Here is a 13,488-nt window from a genome sequence, read left to right as displayed (position 1 = left end):
ATACATGACGTAATATGACTTTTATCGACATGAACAAAATAATTTTACAATTGCGTGACAATAATTCATTGGTGATGCATACATATATAATTTATTAGATAGGCATCTTGCCACGTCAGATAAACAAAAGCATAAACTAAATTAGAAGTGATTGTCGTTAACAATAACATATACATAGAGGGCGCTTATCCAAATACTTACGCAATCTAGAATATTAGAAACGTATTATTCATTGGTCACAGTCATTTCACCTACAATTAGTATACAATACAAGTAACCAATCACTTTTAACTATTCGTCAAATATGTCGTTTCATTCGCTTGTTTCGCATTCCAATCAACGCGCTGCATTCAAATGCAAAATTCATGATGTAACGTTAACCAACGATGTCGCAACAGAAAAAGAAAGAAACAATACCGTACAAAATTTTGTTGTGGAAATGATCAATCTGTGCTTTTATTTTGTGAATCTATTACATGTTGTTTCAAGAATTGTGAAAGAAATATACAAAATAAAGAAAGAATTGCCTTTGTTTCACAAGAAAGACGGTATAGCTGTTTTACCGATCGAGCAAACAGTTATCCCCACTTTATCGAGGAAGCATCGACATCACGATCGCTGCTGGTACGACAACGAGAGAGCAGCAACAGAGCGGATGAAAGAACGAGAATCATTCTTGGATGGACAGTGGTATCGTGGTAAAGTGCGGGTACAGTTTCGAAAGAGTAAACTGGAAGCGACGAAAAACGGAGAACAGGAGAGAGGTGCGGCGAGAGAGAGAGCGGGCGCGTGTAGCAAGGTCGGTGCGTGCGGTGAAGTTACGAGCTTTATTAAAGTGCAGTCGGCCGGGTTGAAAAACAATCGACGGACATAATACGGCGCCCCGTGAAGTCCGATGTCTAGTGCTGAGGTGGTGGAGAGCTCCGTTGACCCCCCAGCTAAGAAGCGACGCGTTGCTGCCACCACGGGAGGAGCCGACGATTCGACGACGATCGCAGACATGGCGAAAAATGGCTCGACGTCTCGGGCTTCTGCCGAAATTGATGAGGGTCTATACTCCAGGCAGCTCTACGTCCTCGGCCATGACGCCATGCGTTGCATGGCATCTTCTGATGTCTTGATATCCGGTCTCGGCGGGCTCGGCGTTGAAATTGCTAAGAATGTCATCCTCGGCGGCGTCAAGTCCGTTACATTGCATGATGACGCGCTGTGCCAGATTTCAGATCTCGGTTCACAATTCTATCTTACCGAAGCGGATATAGGTGAGCGCCTTGACCCGCGAATCATGAAATATATGAACTTCTTCAATAGTAAAATTTTTTTTTACAATTTTGATATTAAGATAGGAATTTAATTAATAGCGAATTAATTATTAAAATAATTGTATCATTTAAAATTACATTATTATTATATTGCAAAATTTCTTTTATATTTTTTATATATTGTATATTTCAAATACACATAGAAGAAATGATATAATTATTATGGTTAATATAATTATAACTATATATATTATTTTTTTGTTATAAGTAAAAAAATTATATTGCTATATATAATTTTATTTTTTAGGTAAAAATCGAGCTATTGCCTGTTGCCAACGTTTATCAGAGTTAAATAATTATGTCCCTACACGTCATTATTCTGGACCCTTAACCGATTGTTACATCAAGAAGTTTAAAGTTGTTGTTTTGACTGAAACTTCATTGAAAGAACAATTACGTATTTCTGAGATTACTCATGCAAATAATATAGCTCTTATTATAGCAGATACCAGAGGTCTATTTTCTCAAGTCTTTTGTGACTTTGGGGAAAAGTTCACAATAGTTGACATTAATGGTGAACCACCTGTAAGTGCAATGGTTGCTAGTATTTCACAAGACACAGAAGGTGTAGTTACTTGTTTAGATGATACACGTCATGGCATGGAAGATGGTGATTATGTCACTTTTTCTGAAGTACAGGGAATGACAGAATTAAATGGTTGTGATCCAATAAAAATTAAAGTTCTTGGTCCATATACTTTTAGCATTGGAGATACATCCAAATATTCTGAATATACTCGAGGTGGTATAGTAACACAAGTAAAAATGCCAAAGATCTTACAATTTGCTTCTTTGAAAGATGCTTTGAAGAAACCAAAGTTTCAAATTACTGATTTTGGAAAGTTTGATTATCCAGAACAGATACATTTAGCTTTCATGACATTACATAATTATATAGAGGAAAATAGAAAATTACCTAGACCATGGAATCAAGAAGATGCAAATGAATTCTTAAGTTTAGCTAGAACTCTGAAAGAGGAAGTAGGTAGTGAAACTGAAATAAATATAGAACTGTTTGATGTATTTGCAAAGATATGTTCTGGAAATTTAAATCCAATGAATGCTACTATTGGAGGAATTGTAGCCCAAGAAGTTATGAAAGCTTGTTCTGGAAAGTTTTGTCCTATATTCCAATGGCTATATTTTGATGCTATTGAATGTCTACCTACAGATCGATCTGAATTCACAGAGGAAGATTGTTGTTCTATTGGATCACGTTATGATTCACAAATTGCTGTTTTTGGACGCAAATTCCAATCAAAGATTGGAAATTTAAAATATTTTGTTGTAGGAGCAGGAGCTATAGGATGTGAATTGCTCAAAAACTTTGCAATGTTAGGTGTTGGTGCTGAGAATGGTAGTGTTATAGTCACTGATATGGATTTGATAGAAAAATCTAATTTGAATAGACAATTCTTATTTAGACCATCTGATGTTCAACAATCTAAATCATCAACAGCAGCTAAAGTCATAAAAAGTATGAATCCAAGCATGAAAGTGATAGCTCATGAAAATAGAGTTTGTCCTGAAACAGAAAAAATTTATAATGATGACTTTTTTGAAGTCTTAGATGGAGTAGCAAATGCATTAGATAATGTTAACGCTCGTATTTATATGGATCGTCGTTGTGTATATTACAGAAAACCACTTTTAGAATCTGGTACACTAGGTACAAAGGGTAACACTCAAGTTGTTGTTCCTTTCTTAACTGAATCATATAGTTCTTCTCAAGATCCTCCAGAAAAGAGTATACCAATATGCACATTAAAAAATTTCCCTAATGCTATAGAACATACTCTACAATGGGCCAGAGACAATTTTGAAGGTTTATTTCGCCAAGCTGCGGAAAATGCCGCTCAATATATATCCGATCCACAATTTGTGGAGAGAACGATAAAACTGCCTGGTGTTCAGCCACTAGAAGTTTTAGAATCTGTTAAAACAGCTCTAGTTGATGAAAGACCAAAATCATTTGCTGATTGTGTTGCTTGGGCTCGTTGTCATTGGCAGGAGCAATATAGTAATCAAATCAGACAACTTTTGTTTAACTTTCCTCCTGATCAAGTGACATCCAGTGGTCAGCTATTTTGGTCTGGGCCAAAAAGGTGCCCTGAGCCACTCACGTTTAATGTTAATGATCCATTACATTTAGATTATATTGTAGCTGCTGCTAATTTAAAGGCAAAAGTGTATGGTATTCCCATCAATAGAAACCGAGAAGAAATTGCTAGGATTGTTAGCACTGTACAAGTGCCGAATTTCACACCGAAATCTGGAGTAAAGATCGCGGAAACAGATTCGCAAGTACAAGTATCCAATGGTAGCGGAAATATTGATCATGAGAGACTCACTCAATTGCAAGAAGAACTACCAAGAGTTGAAGATCTCAATGGTTTGGTAATCTATCCACAAGAATTCGAGAAGGATGATGATACCAATTTCCATATTGATTTTATTGTGGCTGCTTCAAATCTCCGTGCTACTAATTATAAAATTCCACCTGCTGATCGACATAAGAGTAAACTAATTGCTGGTAAAATAATACCTGCTATTGCTACTACTACTTCAGTGGTGGCAGGTTTAGTTTGTCTGGAGCTTATTAAGCTGACTCGTGGCGTGAAGGATCTATCTATCTATAAGAATGGTTTTGTTAATTTGGCTTTACCATTCTTCGGTTTTTCTGAGCCTATCGCTGCGCCAAAATTAAAATATTACGATACAGATTGGACATTGTGGGATCGATTCGAAGTAAAGGGAGAATTGACGCTAAAAGAGTTTTTGGATTATTTCAAGGAACATCACAATCTGGAGGTTACTATGCTATCTCAAGGCGTTTGTATGCTTTACTCCTTCTTCATGGCAAAGCCAAAATGCCAAGAGCGTATGAGTCTTTTGATGTCTGAAGTAGTAAAGAAGGTGTCAAAGAAGAAGTTAGAACCTCATGTACGTGCGTTGGTATTCGAACTTTGCTGTAATGATACCGATGGTAATGACGTGGAAGTTCCATATGTTCGTTATACTTTGCCGTGAAATATGTTAATGTCACCAGGATAATGAGAAATGTCTACTTAACTGACTTAGCCGTAGTAATTTCCACAAATTTCTATTTTACAATACAAGGAGAATATTACTCTTTCTCTATGTAAGGTTCTCAAAGTTAAAAAAAAGATTCATTTTTATCGTCGATGCTTTGTAGCATTTATATAATAAGAGATCGTAAGATCTATGGAGTTTTTCTTACTATGATCTCTCCTTTTTCCTGAATATAGATATTAGGACTCGAACTATTTGTTTTCTTTTTCACTATTATTTCCTGTGATCGTTATCTGAAATAATTTAATCGTAAATTTGTTATGTATGTTTTTCTTTTTATTTTTTTAATAAGCTAATACTTTCAGAGAAAAAATGAATTAGCTCTAAGATAATTCGAACTGTTGATAAAAAAGATATATGACTATAAAAATTTGTACAAGAGAATCTACAGTCTTATGATGTTTATAAAATGATTGAAAAAAAGAAAGAAAAAAAAAATATCATGAAAAAGTTGCAAAAAGTTTAGTCCATATTGGATCATAAAGGGAAATGTCATGGTAAGAGTTTTCTTGAGGACTCACACTTCATAATTTAATGTATAGGATCGAAATGTAAATTACGAAGCTGATAATTCAATGATCCTTAGACGAATAATACTAACACATTTAATATAGACTATAGATGAACAATAAAAATCGGACGCAAATATATCTTGCCTTTGTCGTATTACATTTCTTTATTTTCTATTTACTATTACTATTTGTATGGTTAGGGGCGTGTACGAAATTAAAAAAAATATAATGTTCCCCTCTCCTTTCCGTTTTTTGCTCCATTATGCTCTTGCTATCGATATTTTAATATTTTATATAATCCATTATTCATGATTTTGATTTCCGCCTTTTCAAACATTCAATATACTATTGGCTAAGGCTGTTCGTTGTTGTAAGAAATATTGCATTTAAATTTATAAGAACGAAATATTTGGAAAGAAGCTTCAAAAAGAATTGCACACTTTAGACCAAGAAATACAAGAAAAAAAAAGGAAGATATTTTGTTAATTTTAGGATAATGCGGATATTTATTGTATTATTTTATCAATAGATAATATAAATAGATGTGTTTGGATTTCAAAAAACATGAGAAATATAGTAATGAAAATAATAATTGGAATTATTTTATTTCCTTTTATTTCCTCTTTCTATCTTTATAATAAATATAAGTTCATTAAAATTTTATTAAATGTGATAATATAATTAAAATGTATTTAATTTATTAAATATATAAATTAAAGAAAATTTAAAAAAAACATTAACTTTTTAGTTTTTTAAATTTTAATACAATAAAAAATAATTCGTTTATATATGAATACATGCATAAAAAAATGCGTTGTATCGAATTTGAACGGAAAAGCAAGAAAATACCTGAAAGATGGCCCAACGTAGTATAACGTATGTAACCTAATAGAAATTAAGAAATAAATTCTTAATTATATATAATTAAATATAAACTTTCGAAGAATTTTTAATTTTTTTTTACATTAATTTAACAGATCGTTTTTCTCAACAGTGAATTCGAAAGATAAAATTGAATCCAACAATGCAAGGTATGTTAACAATTTTAATTAATTTTAACTAATAATTGAATTACAATTATGTTTAGTCGAATTATATTGAATGTGAGCCTAAATTTATTTAAAAATAATTATTCACATATGATATATATAAATGAACATTTTAAATTGTATAATATTTCTTTTTCGATTGTAAATAATATTGTTAATTGCGCACATGCTAATAGTAAAATTAACAGCACGGATCGAAACAGTCCAAAAAATGGCAAAAGAAAGAGAAATAATAGTAAAAGTAGTGACAGTATCAGGTAATTAAATTAAATTATAATAAATTTTCTAATAATATAATTTTTAAAATATTATCTAATATTTTAGTAAACAGAAACATCATATTTTTTATACATTATTTTATCATATTTTATTTTTATTATATCTTTAATTTAAAAATTTTATATATAAAATTATTTATTGATATTGCATTTGAAATAAATATTACATATGATGTAATATGATTAATGATAATATGATTATTCATGTTCTTTTATGTTCCTATTAGTCCACTTTACGTTCTTTTTTAGTCCTTCTCCTATCAAAAAATCAGAAAGTTCCTTAAAACAAAAATCAACACCAAAAATTAAGCTATTATCTAATGAAACATCTATAGAAAATGAAAAGAAAAAAACTAAAACACCAACTAGTTCTAAAAAGAAAAAAAAAATTGAAAAATTAGCGAAAACTCCTAAAAAAACTAATATAAAAAAGATACTGAAAGATACAATAAATGTAAAAGAAAAAAAAGAAAATGAGTTGATTGTAAAAAATAAAATAGAATCAAGTCCTGAATTTAAATCTTCAGAAATTTATTGGAAGAATATGATAATAAAATAAATTTAAGAAATCCTAAGGAAAAAATTAACAAAAAAAAGTCAACATTAATTAAAGAAGATAAAATAATTTAATAAGTAAAATATATAAATAAATAAGTATATAATTTTAATATATTTTAATTATTAGCTGCAAAACAAAAAGAAGGAACAAAAAATGGTAAAGATGATAAAAAAAAATCCTCCAATTATTCTTATGATCCTAGTATTTCAAATTATAATCCAATAGATGATGCATGTTGGAAACATAATGAAAAGTATATCTTATGTTTTTTTTTATTTTTATATAATATATTTTCTCTTGATAAAAAATTTGTTCAATTTTTTTATAGAGTACCATATATTGCACTTACATGCACATTGGAACTAATTGAAAATACCAGTGCTCGATTAAAAATAATAGAAATATTATCAAATTATTTTCGGTCTGTTATAGTTTGTAAAAGTTGCAAAAAGTTTAGTCCATATTGGATCATAAAGGGAAATGTCATGATAAGAGTTTTCTTGAGGACTCGCACTTCATAATTTAATGTATAGGATCGAAATGTAAATTACGAAGCTGATAATTCAATGATCCTTAGACGAATAATACTAATACATTTAATATAGACTATAGATGAACAATAAAAATCGGACGCAAATATATCTTGCCTTTGTCGTATTACATTTCTTTATTTTCTATTTACTATTACTATTTGTATGGTTAGGGGGTGTACGAAATTTAAAAAAATATCATAATGTTGCCCTCTCCTTTCCGTTTTTTGCTCCATTATGCTCTTGCTATCGATATTTTAATATTTTATATAATCCATTATTCATGATTTTGATTTCCGCCTTTTCAAACATTCAATATACTAATATACAATATACTATACAATATACTATACTATACTACTTGGCTAAGACTGTTCGTTGTTGTAAGAAATATTGCATTTAAATTTATAAGAACAAAATATTTGGAAAGAAGCTTCAAAAAGAATTGCACACTTTAGACCAAGAAATACAAGAAAAAAAAAGGAAGATATTTTGTTAATTTTAGGATAATGCGGATATTTATTGTATTATTTTATCAATAGATAATATAAATAGATGTGTTTGAATTTCAAAAAACATGAGAAATATAGTAATGAAAATAATAATTGGAATTATATTATTTCCTTTTATTTCCTCTTTCTATCTTTATAATAAATATAACTTCATTAAAATTTTATTAAATGTGATAATATAATTAAAATGTATTTAATTTATTAAATAAAAATTATTAAATAAAAAAAAATTTATTAAATAAAAATAGTATAAATTAAAGAAAATTTTAAAAAAACATTAACTTTTTAGTTTTTTAAATTTTAATACAATAAAAAATAATTCGTTTATATATGAATACATGCATAAAAAAATGCGTTGTATCGAATTTGAATGGAAAAGCAAGAAAATACCTGAAAGATGGCCCAACGTAGTATAACGTATGTAACCTAATAGAAATTAAGAAATAAATTCTTAATTATATATAATTAAATATAAACTTTCGAAGAATTTTTAATTTTTTTTTACATTAATTTAACAGATCGTTTTTCTCAACAGTGAATTCGAAAGATAAAATTGAATCCAACAATGCAAGGTATGTTAACAATTTTAATTAATTTTAACTAATAATTGAATTACAATTATGTTTAGTCGAATTATATTGAATGTGAGCCTAAATTTATTTAAAAATAATTATTCACATATGATATATATAAATGAACATTTTAAATTGTATAATATTTCTTTTTCGATTGTAAATAATATTGTTAATTGCGCACATGCTAATAGTAAAATTAACAGCACGGATCGAAACAGTCCAGAAAATGGCAAAAGAAAGAGAAATAATAGTGAAAGTAGTGACAGTATCAGGTAATTAAATTAAATTATAATAAATTTTCTAATAATATAATTTTTAAAATATTATCTAATATTTTAGTAAACAGAAACATCATATTTTTTATACATTATTTTATCATATTTTATTTTTATTATATCTTTAATTTAAAAATTTTATATATAAAATTATTTATTGATATTGCATTTGAAATAAATATTACATATGATGTAATATGATTAATGATAATATGATTATTCATGTTCTTTTATGTTCCTATTAGTCCACTTTACGTTCTTTTTTAGTCCTTCTCCTATCAAAAAATCAGAAAGTTCCTTAAAACAAAAATCAACACCAAAAATTAAGCTATTATCTAATGAAACATCTATAGAAAATGAAAAGAAAAAAACTAAAACACCAACTAGTTCTAAAAAGAAAAAAAAAATTGAAGAATTAGCGAAAAAAACTCCTAAAACTCCTAAAAAAACTAATATAAAAAAGATACTGAAAGATACAATAAATGTAAAAGAAAAGAAAGAAAATGAGTTGATTGTAAAAAATAAAATAGAATCAAGTCCTGAATTTAAATCTTCAGAATCTTTATTGGAAGAATATGATAATGAAATAAATTTAAGAAATCCTAAGGAAAAAATTAACAAAAAAAAGTCAACATCAATTAAAGAAGATAAAATAAAATCAAATTTTGAAATTGAATCTTCAAAGTCTTCATCTGAAAAATCTAATAGTGAAAAAAATCTAAAAAAGACAGAGAAAAAAGTTGTTAAAAAAAGATCAAGAATAATAGCTCCTGTTGATGATTCTAGTGATGAAGAGGAATGTATTCCGGTATGTTATAGTTTTTAGATTTTTATCTTTATTTTATACATATATATATATATATATATATATATAATTGTTAATATTTAAATGTATCAATTAATAGTTGCCAGAAAGTCCTAAAAAAATTAATCTTAATGAGAAAGAAAAAAATCCTGTTAGTGAAGAAGAAAAATCTAACAAAAATATTATAGATAGTACAAAAAATAATAAAAAAGAAAAAGAAAAAAATATAGAAATTACAGAAAAGTCTGCTAAACTTCATAATTTTTTTGGTATTTAATTTATTATTATATCAATAAATAAATAAGTATATAACTAAAATATATAAATAATAAGTATATATTTAATAAGTAAAATATATAAATAAATAAATAAGTATATAATTTTAATATATTTTAATTATTAGCTGCAAAACAAAAAGAAGGAACAAAAAATGGTAAAGATGATAAAAAAAAATCCTCCAATTACTCTTATGATCCTAGTATTTCAAATTATAATCCAATAGATGATGCATGTTGGAAACATAATGAAAAGTATATCTTATGTTTTTTTTATTTTTATATAATATATTTTCTGTTGATAAAAAATTTGTTCAATTTTTTATAGAGTACCGTACATTGCACTCACATGCACATTGGAACTAATTGAAAATACCAGTGCTCGATTAAAAATAATAGAAATATTATCAAATTATTTTCGGTCTGTTATAGTTTTAAGTTCAGATGATTTACTTTCAAGTATATACTTATGTTTGAATCAATTAGCACCTGCTTATGAAGGTAAATATATTATCTTATATTATTAAAAAATGTACTTAATATGGTATGTACTTAAATATATTATCTTATCTTATTAAATAATATTATATATTAAAAAATATATATATTATCTTATCTTATTAAAAAAAATATTTATTTTTATAGGAATTGAATTGGGAGTAGCAGAAACAAATCTGATGAAAGCTATAGCACAATGTACTGGCAGAACTTTAGCACAAATTAAAACAGATGTCCAAGAAGTTGGAGATTTGGGCATTGTGGCAGAAGGAAGTCGTTCCAATCAAAGAACGATGTTTCAACCTGCTCCATTAACAGTATCAAGTGTATATACTAGATTGAAAGAAATTGCTCAAATGACTGGTTCTGCAGTATGATATTTATTGATGATAATCTAATGATAAATCAATAATAAATATAGAAATATAGAATTGAAAATTATTAGAATTTAATCTTTTATTTGTGCAGAAATAAATAAAAATTTCAAAATTCAATTTAATTAATTCAATTTATTCAATTTAAATCTTTATTGTAATTGTATTTTAAGATAAAATTTTTGTTGTAGTTTTGATTATTTTTTTATTATTTTTAATTATTATTTTTAATTATTATAATTTCTTTTTCAGTCTGTAACTAAAAAATTGGATAAAATCCAATCACTTTTTGTAGCATGTCGTTTTACTGAAGCGAGATATTTGATTCGATCCTTAGCTGGTAAACTTCGAATTGGTTTAGCAGAACAATCTGTATTACAAGTATATATTTATATTTATTATTTTATATATATTATTGTAATATTGTATGAGTAAAAGCAAATATTTACAGGCTTTGGCATTAGCGTGTACTATGACACCACCAAAACCAACTTTTCCGCCTGAAATTTTAGATGCGAGTAAGAAAATGTCAAATGATACTTTTAAACAAAAATATGATGAAACTGCACTTATCCTTAAAACAACATATTGGTAAGAATATTTTTGTATTAGATATTCAAATCGATTTTCAATTTATATCATATAATATCTATTTGTAGTGAATGCCCAAATTATGATAAAATAATTCCTGTTTTATTAAAAGAAGGAATTAAAGAATTACCAAATAAATGTAAAATTACACCTGGAATACCTATGAAACCAATGCTGGCTCATCCTACTAAAGGTGTGCAAGAAGTATTAACACGTTTTGATGGTCTGAAATTTACATGCGAATGGAAATACGATGGAGAAAGAGCTCAAGTAATTTTCTAAGTAATTATTTAAAATATAAAAAAAATAATATAAATGTATTTAATTTCTATAAATTATTCATTTAGATTCATTTTGCTGAGGATGGTAAAATTAGCATTTATAGTAGGAATCAAGAAAATAATACTAGCAAGTATCCCGATATTATAGGACGATTTAAAAACACTCAAGGTGAAAATGTTAAAAGTTGTATCCTTGATTGTGAAGCAGTAGCTTGGGATAATGATAAGAAACAAATTTTACCTTTTCAAATACTTAGTACAAGAAAACGCAAGGTAATGTAAAATATATAAAAAATTTTACCTTTTCAAATACTTAGTACAAGAAAACGCAAGGTAATGTAAAATATATAAAAAATTACTTTTATATAAATATTTTACATATATTTTTACTTTATAGGATGCAAACGAATCAGATATTAAGGTTCAAGTGTGTGTATTCATGTTTGATCTATTATACTTGAATGGAGAACCATTGGTGCAACAACCATTCATAAAACGTCGTGAATTATTAAAAGAGAATTTCAAAGAAATAATTGGAGAATGGAAATTTGCAACTAGTTTAGATACTTCAACTATGGAACAAGTACAAGATTTCTTAGATGAATCAGTAAAAGGTATTTCTATTTAAAAATAAATCATAAATTAGTTTTTATCTATTTAGAAAAATGTTTACTTATATTTAATTATATTTAATAGGCAATTGTGAAGGTCTCATGGTGAAGACCTTAGAAGAAGAAGCAACATATGAGATTGCTAAACGTTCTCGCAATTGGTTAAAATTGAAAAAAGATTATTTAGATGGTATAGGCGATACATTGGACGTAGTAGTCATTGGTGGTTATATAGGGAAAGGAAAAAGAACAGGAACTTATGGAGGATTTCTTTTGGCTTGTTATGATCAAGAAAATGAAGAATATCAAAGCATTTGTAAAGTAAGCATTATTAAATTGTAATAATCAATTTTAATATAGGAATATAATTTATAAATATAATTTTAATATTTTATATATCCGTTTAGATTGGTACTGGATTCAGTGAAGAGGATCTTCAAAAACACACTGAATTTTTTAAAGAATATATAATATCGCAAACTAAATCATATTATCGTTACGATTCATCTCTTAAACCAGATCATTGGTTTGAACCTATCCAAGTCTGGGAAATTAAATGTGCAGATCTATCTTTATCGCCTGTTCATAAAGCAGCTATTGGTATTGTTGATCCAGAGAAAGGTATATCTTTACGATTTCCACGATTTGTTCGTATTCGTGATGATAAAAATAGCGATAATGCTACATCTGCACAACAAGTTGCAAGTATGTACAACAATCAAGAACAAATCAAAAATCAAACATCAACAAAAATAACTGAAGAAGACTTTTACTGAATTTTTGAGTCATATTAACTTATATTATATCTAAAATTAAATATATATATAAAACTAAATTTTTTTAATAAAATAGTAAAGTTTTTAATAAATTTAATATTTAATAAAAAACAACTTATATTACAAAATAATATTTCCACATTTGATTATTATTTTTCTCTTGTTTTCTTGAATATCTAAATTAAATATAATTTAAGTAAAATCATTTATTTCTTAATGCATTAATAACATGCAACATATTTTATAAAAAATTAGTAAATCATTTATATATAATATTATTATAAGCAAAAAACTATTAATTTTGGAGATTTTAATTGTTATTAAATATTTTGTATGAATTAAATATAAAATATTTAATATTTTTATATTTAATAAATATTATTAATTTGTTTTGGCTTCTAAAATTCCTTTCTAATGAAACGATTTTCTCCCATGAATATATAACAATTATATATAATATATAAAAATATATGAATTTTCAATATATAAGAATTTAAATATGTAACATAATATATGTATATAAATATACAAAAATTGATAAATATTTTATATATATTATACATAAAAGATAT

The 13,488-nt window shown here is 26.8% G+C and overlaps 3 protein-coding genes across 5 annotated transcripts; all 3 read left to right on the top strand.

Moving 5' to 3' along the window:
- Positions 1-357: 357 nt before the first annotated feature.
- LOC107997338 (ubiquitin-like modifier-activating enzyme 1) lies at positions 358-5,519 on the top strand. Its single transcript, XM_017055867.3, has 2 exons — positions 358-1,262; positions 1,570-5,519. Exons 1-2 carry the CDS (start codon positions 896-898, stop codon positions 4,350-4,352), a joined length of 3,150 nt encoding a protein of 1,049 aa, XP_016911356.1. The 5' UTR covers positions 358-895; the 3' UTR covers positions 4,353-5,519.
- A 146-nt stretch (positions 5,520-5,665) lies between these two features.
- LOC133665792 (nuA4 complex subunit EAF3 homolog) lies at positions 5,666-7,954 on the top strand. Of its 2 annotated transcripts, XM_062072468.1 has the most exons (5): positions 5,666-5,803; positions 5,905-5,958; positions 6,153-6,233; positions 6,504-7,066; positions 7,142-7,954. In XM_062072468.1, the coding sequence occupies exons 1-4, from the start codon at positions 5,784-5,786 to the stop codon at positions 6,811-6,813; spliced, it is 465 nt and encodes a 154-aa protein (XP_061928452.1). In that variant the 5' UTR covers positions 5,666-5,783; the 3' UTR covers positions 6,814-7,066; positions 7,142-7,954. The 2 variants fall into 2 exon arrangements, with proteins under 2 accessions (XP_061928452.1, XP_061928453.1); XM_062072469.1 differs by lacking the exon at positions 7,142-7,954 and having other exon boundaries at positions 6,165-6,233; positions 6,504-6,907.
- A 201-nt stretch (positions 7,955-8,155) lies between these two features.
- Positions 8,156-13,306, top strand: LOC107997301 (DNA ligase 1). 2 transcript variants are annotated; one of them, XM_028666465.2, is made up of 14 exons: positions 8,156-8,272; positions 8,391-8,702; positions 8,973-9,513; positions 9,611-9,779; positions 9,914-10,040; positions 10,114-10,286; positions 10,431-10,654; positions 10,910-11,038; positions 11,109-11,248; positions 11,317-11,518; positions 11,596-11,802; positions 11,927-12,143; positions 12,226-12,461; positions 12,548-13,306. In XM_028666465.2, the coding sequence occupies exons 2-14, from the start codon at positions 8,476-8,478 to the stop codon at positions 12,914-12,916; spliced, it is 2,961 nt and encodes a 986-aa protein (XP_028522266.1). In that variant the 5' UTR covers positions 8,156-8,272; positions 8,391-8,475; the 3' UTR covers positions 12,917-13,306. The 2 variants fall into 2 exon arrangements, with proteins under 2 accessions (XP_028522266.1, XP_028522265.1); XM_028666464.2 differs by having other exon boundaries at positions 8,172-8,272; positions 8,374-8,702.
- The last annotated feature ends 182 nt before the right edge of the window (positions 13,307-13,488 follow it).

Source organism: Apis cerana, linkage group LG3 (genome assembly GCF_029169275.1).
Source record: "Apis cerana isolate GH-2021 linkage group LG3, AcerK_1.0, whole genome shotgun sequence".
NCBI lineage: Eukaryota > Metazoa > Arthropoda > Insecta > Hymenoptera > Apidae > Apis > Apis cerana.
This window is presented reverse-complemented; position numbering and strand designations above follow the sequence as displayed.

Bases quoted from the DNA above. Each gene is read 5' to 3' on its own strand.
- LOC107997338 (XM_017055867.3), top strand. From the start codon at position 896: ATGTCTAGTGCTGAGGTGGTGGAGAGCTCCGTTGACCCCCCAGCTAAG. The intron at 1,263-1,569 runs GTGAGCGCCTTG...TTTATTTTTTAG, and splicing joins TCTTACCGAAGCGGATATAG to GTAAAAATCGAGCTATTGCC.
- LOC133665792 (XM_062072468.1), top strand. From the start codon at position 5,784: ATGGCCCAACGTAGTATAAC. The intron at 5,959-6,152 runs GTATGTTAACAA...ACATGCTAATAG, and splicing joins ATTGAATCCAACAATGCAAG to TAAAATTAACAGCACGGATC. The intron at 6,234-6,503 runs GTAATTAAATTA...GTTCTTTTTTAG, and splicing joins AAAAGTAGTGACAGTATCAG to TCCTTCTCCTATCAAAAAAT.
- LOC107997301 (XM_028666465.2), top strand. From the start codon at position 8,476: ATGTTTAGTCGAATTATATTGAATGTGAGCCTAAATTTATTTAAAAAT. The intron at 9,780-9,913 runs GTATTTAATTTA...TTTAATTATTAG, and splicing joins TAAACTTCATAATTTTTTTG to CTGCAAAACAAAAAGAAGGA. The intron at 11,039-11,108 runs GTATATATTTAT...AAATATTTACAG, and splicing joins CAGAACAATCTGTATTACAA to GCTTTGGCATTAGCGTGTAC.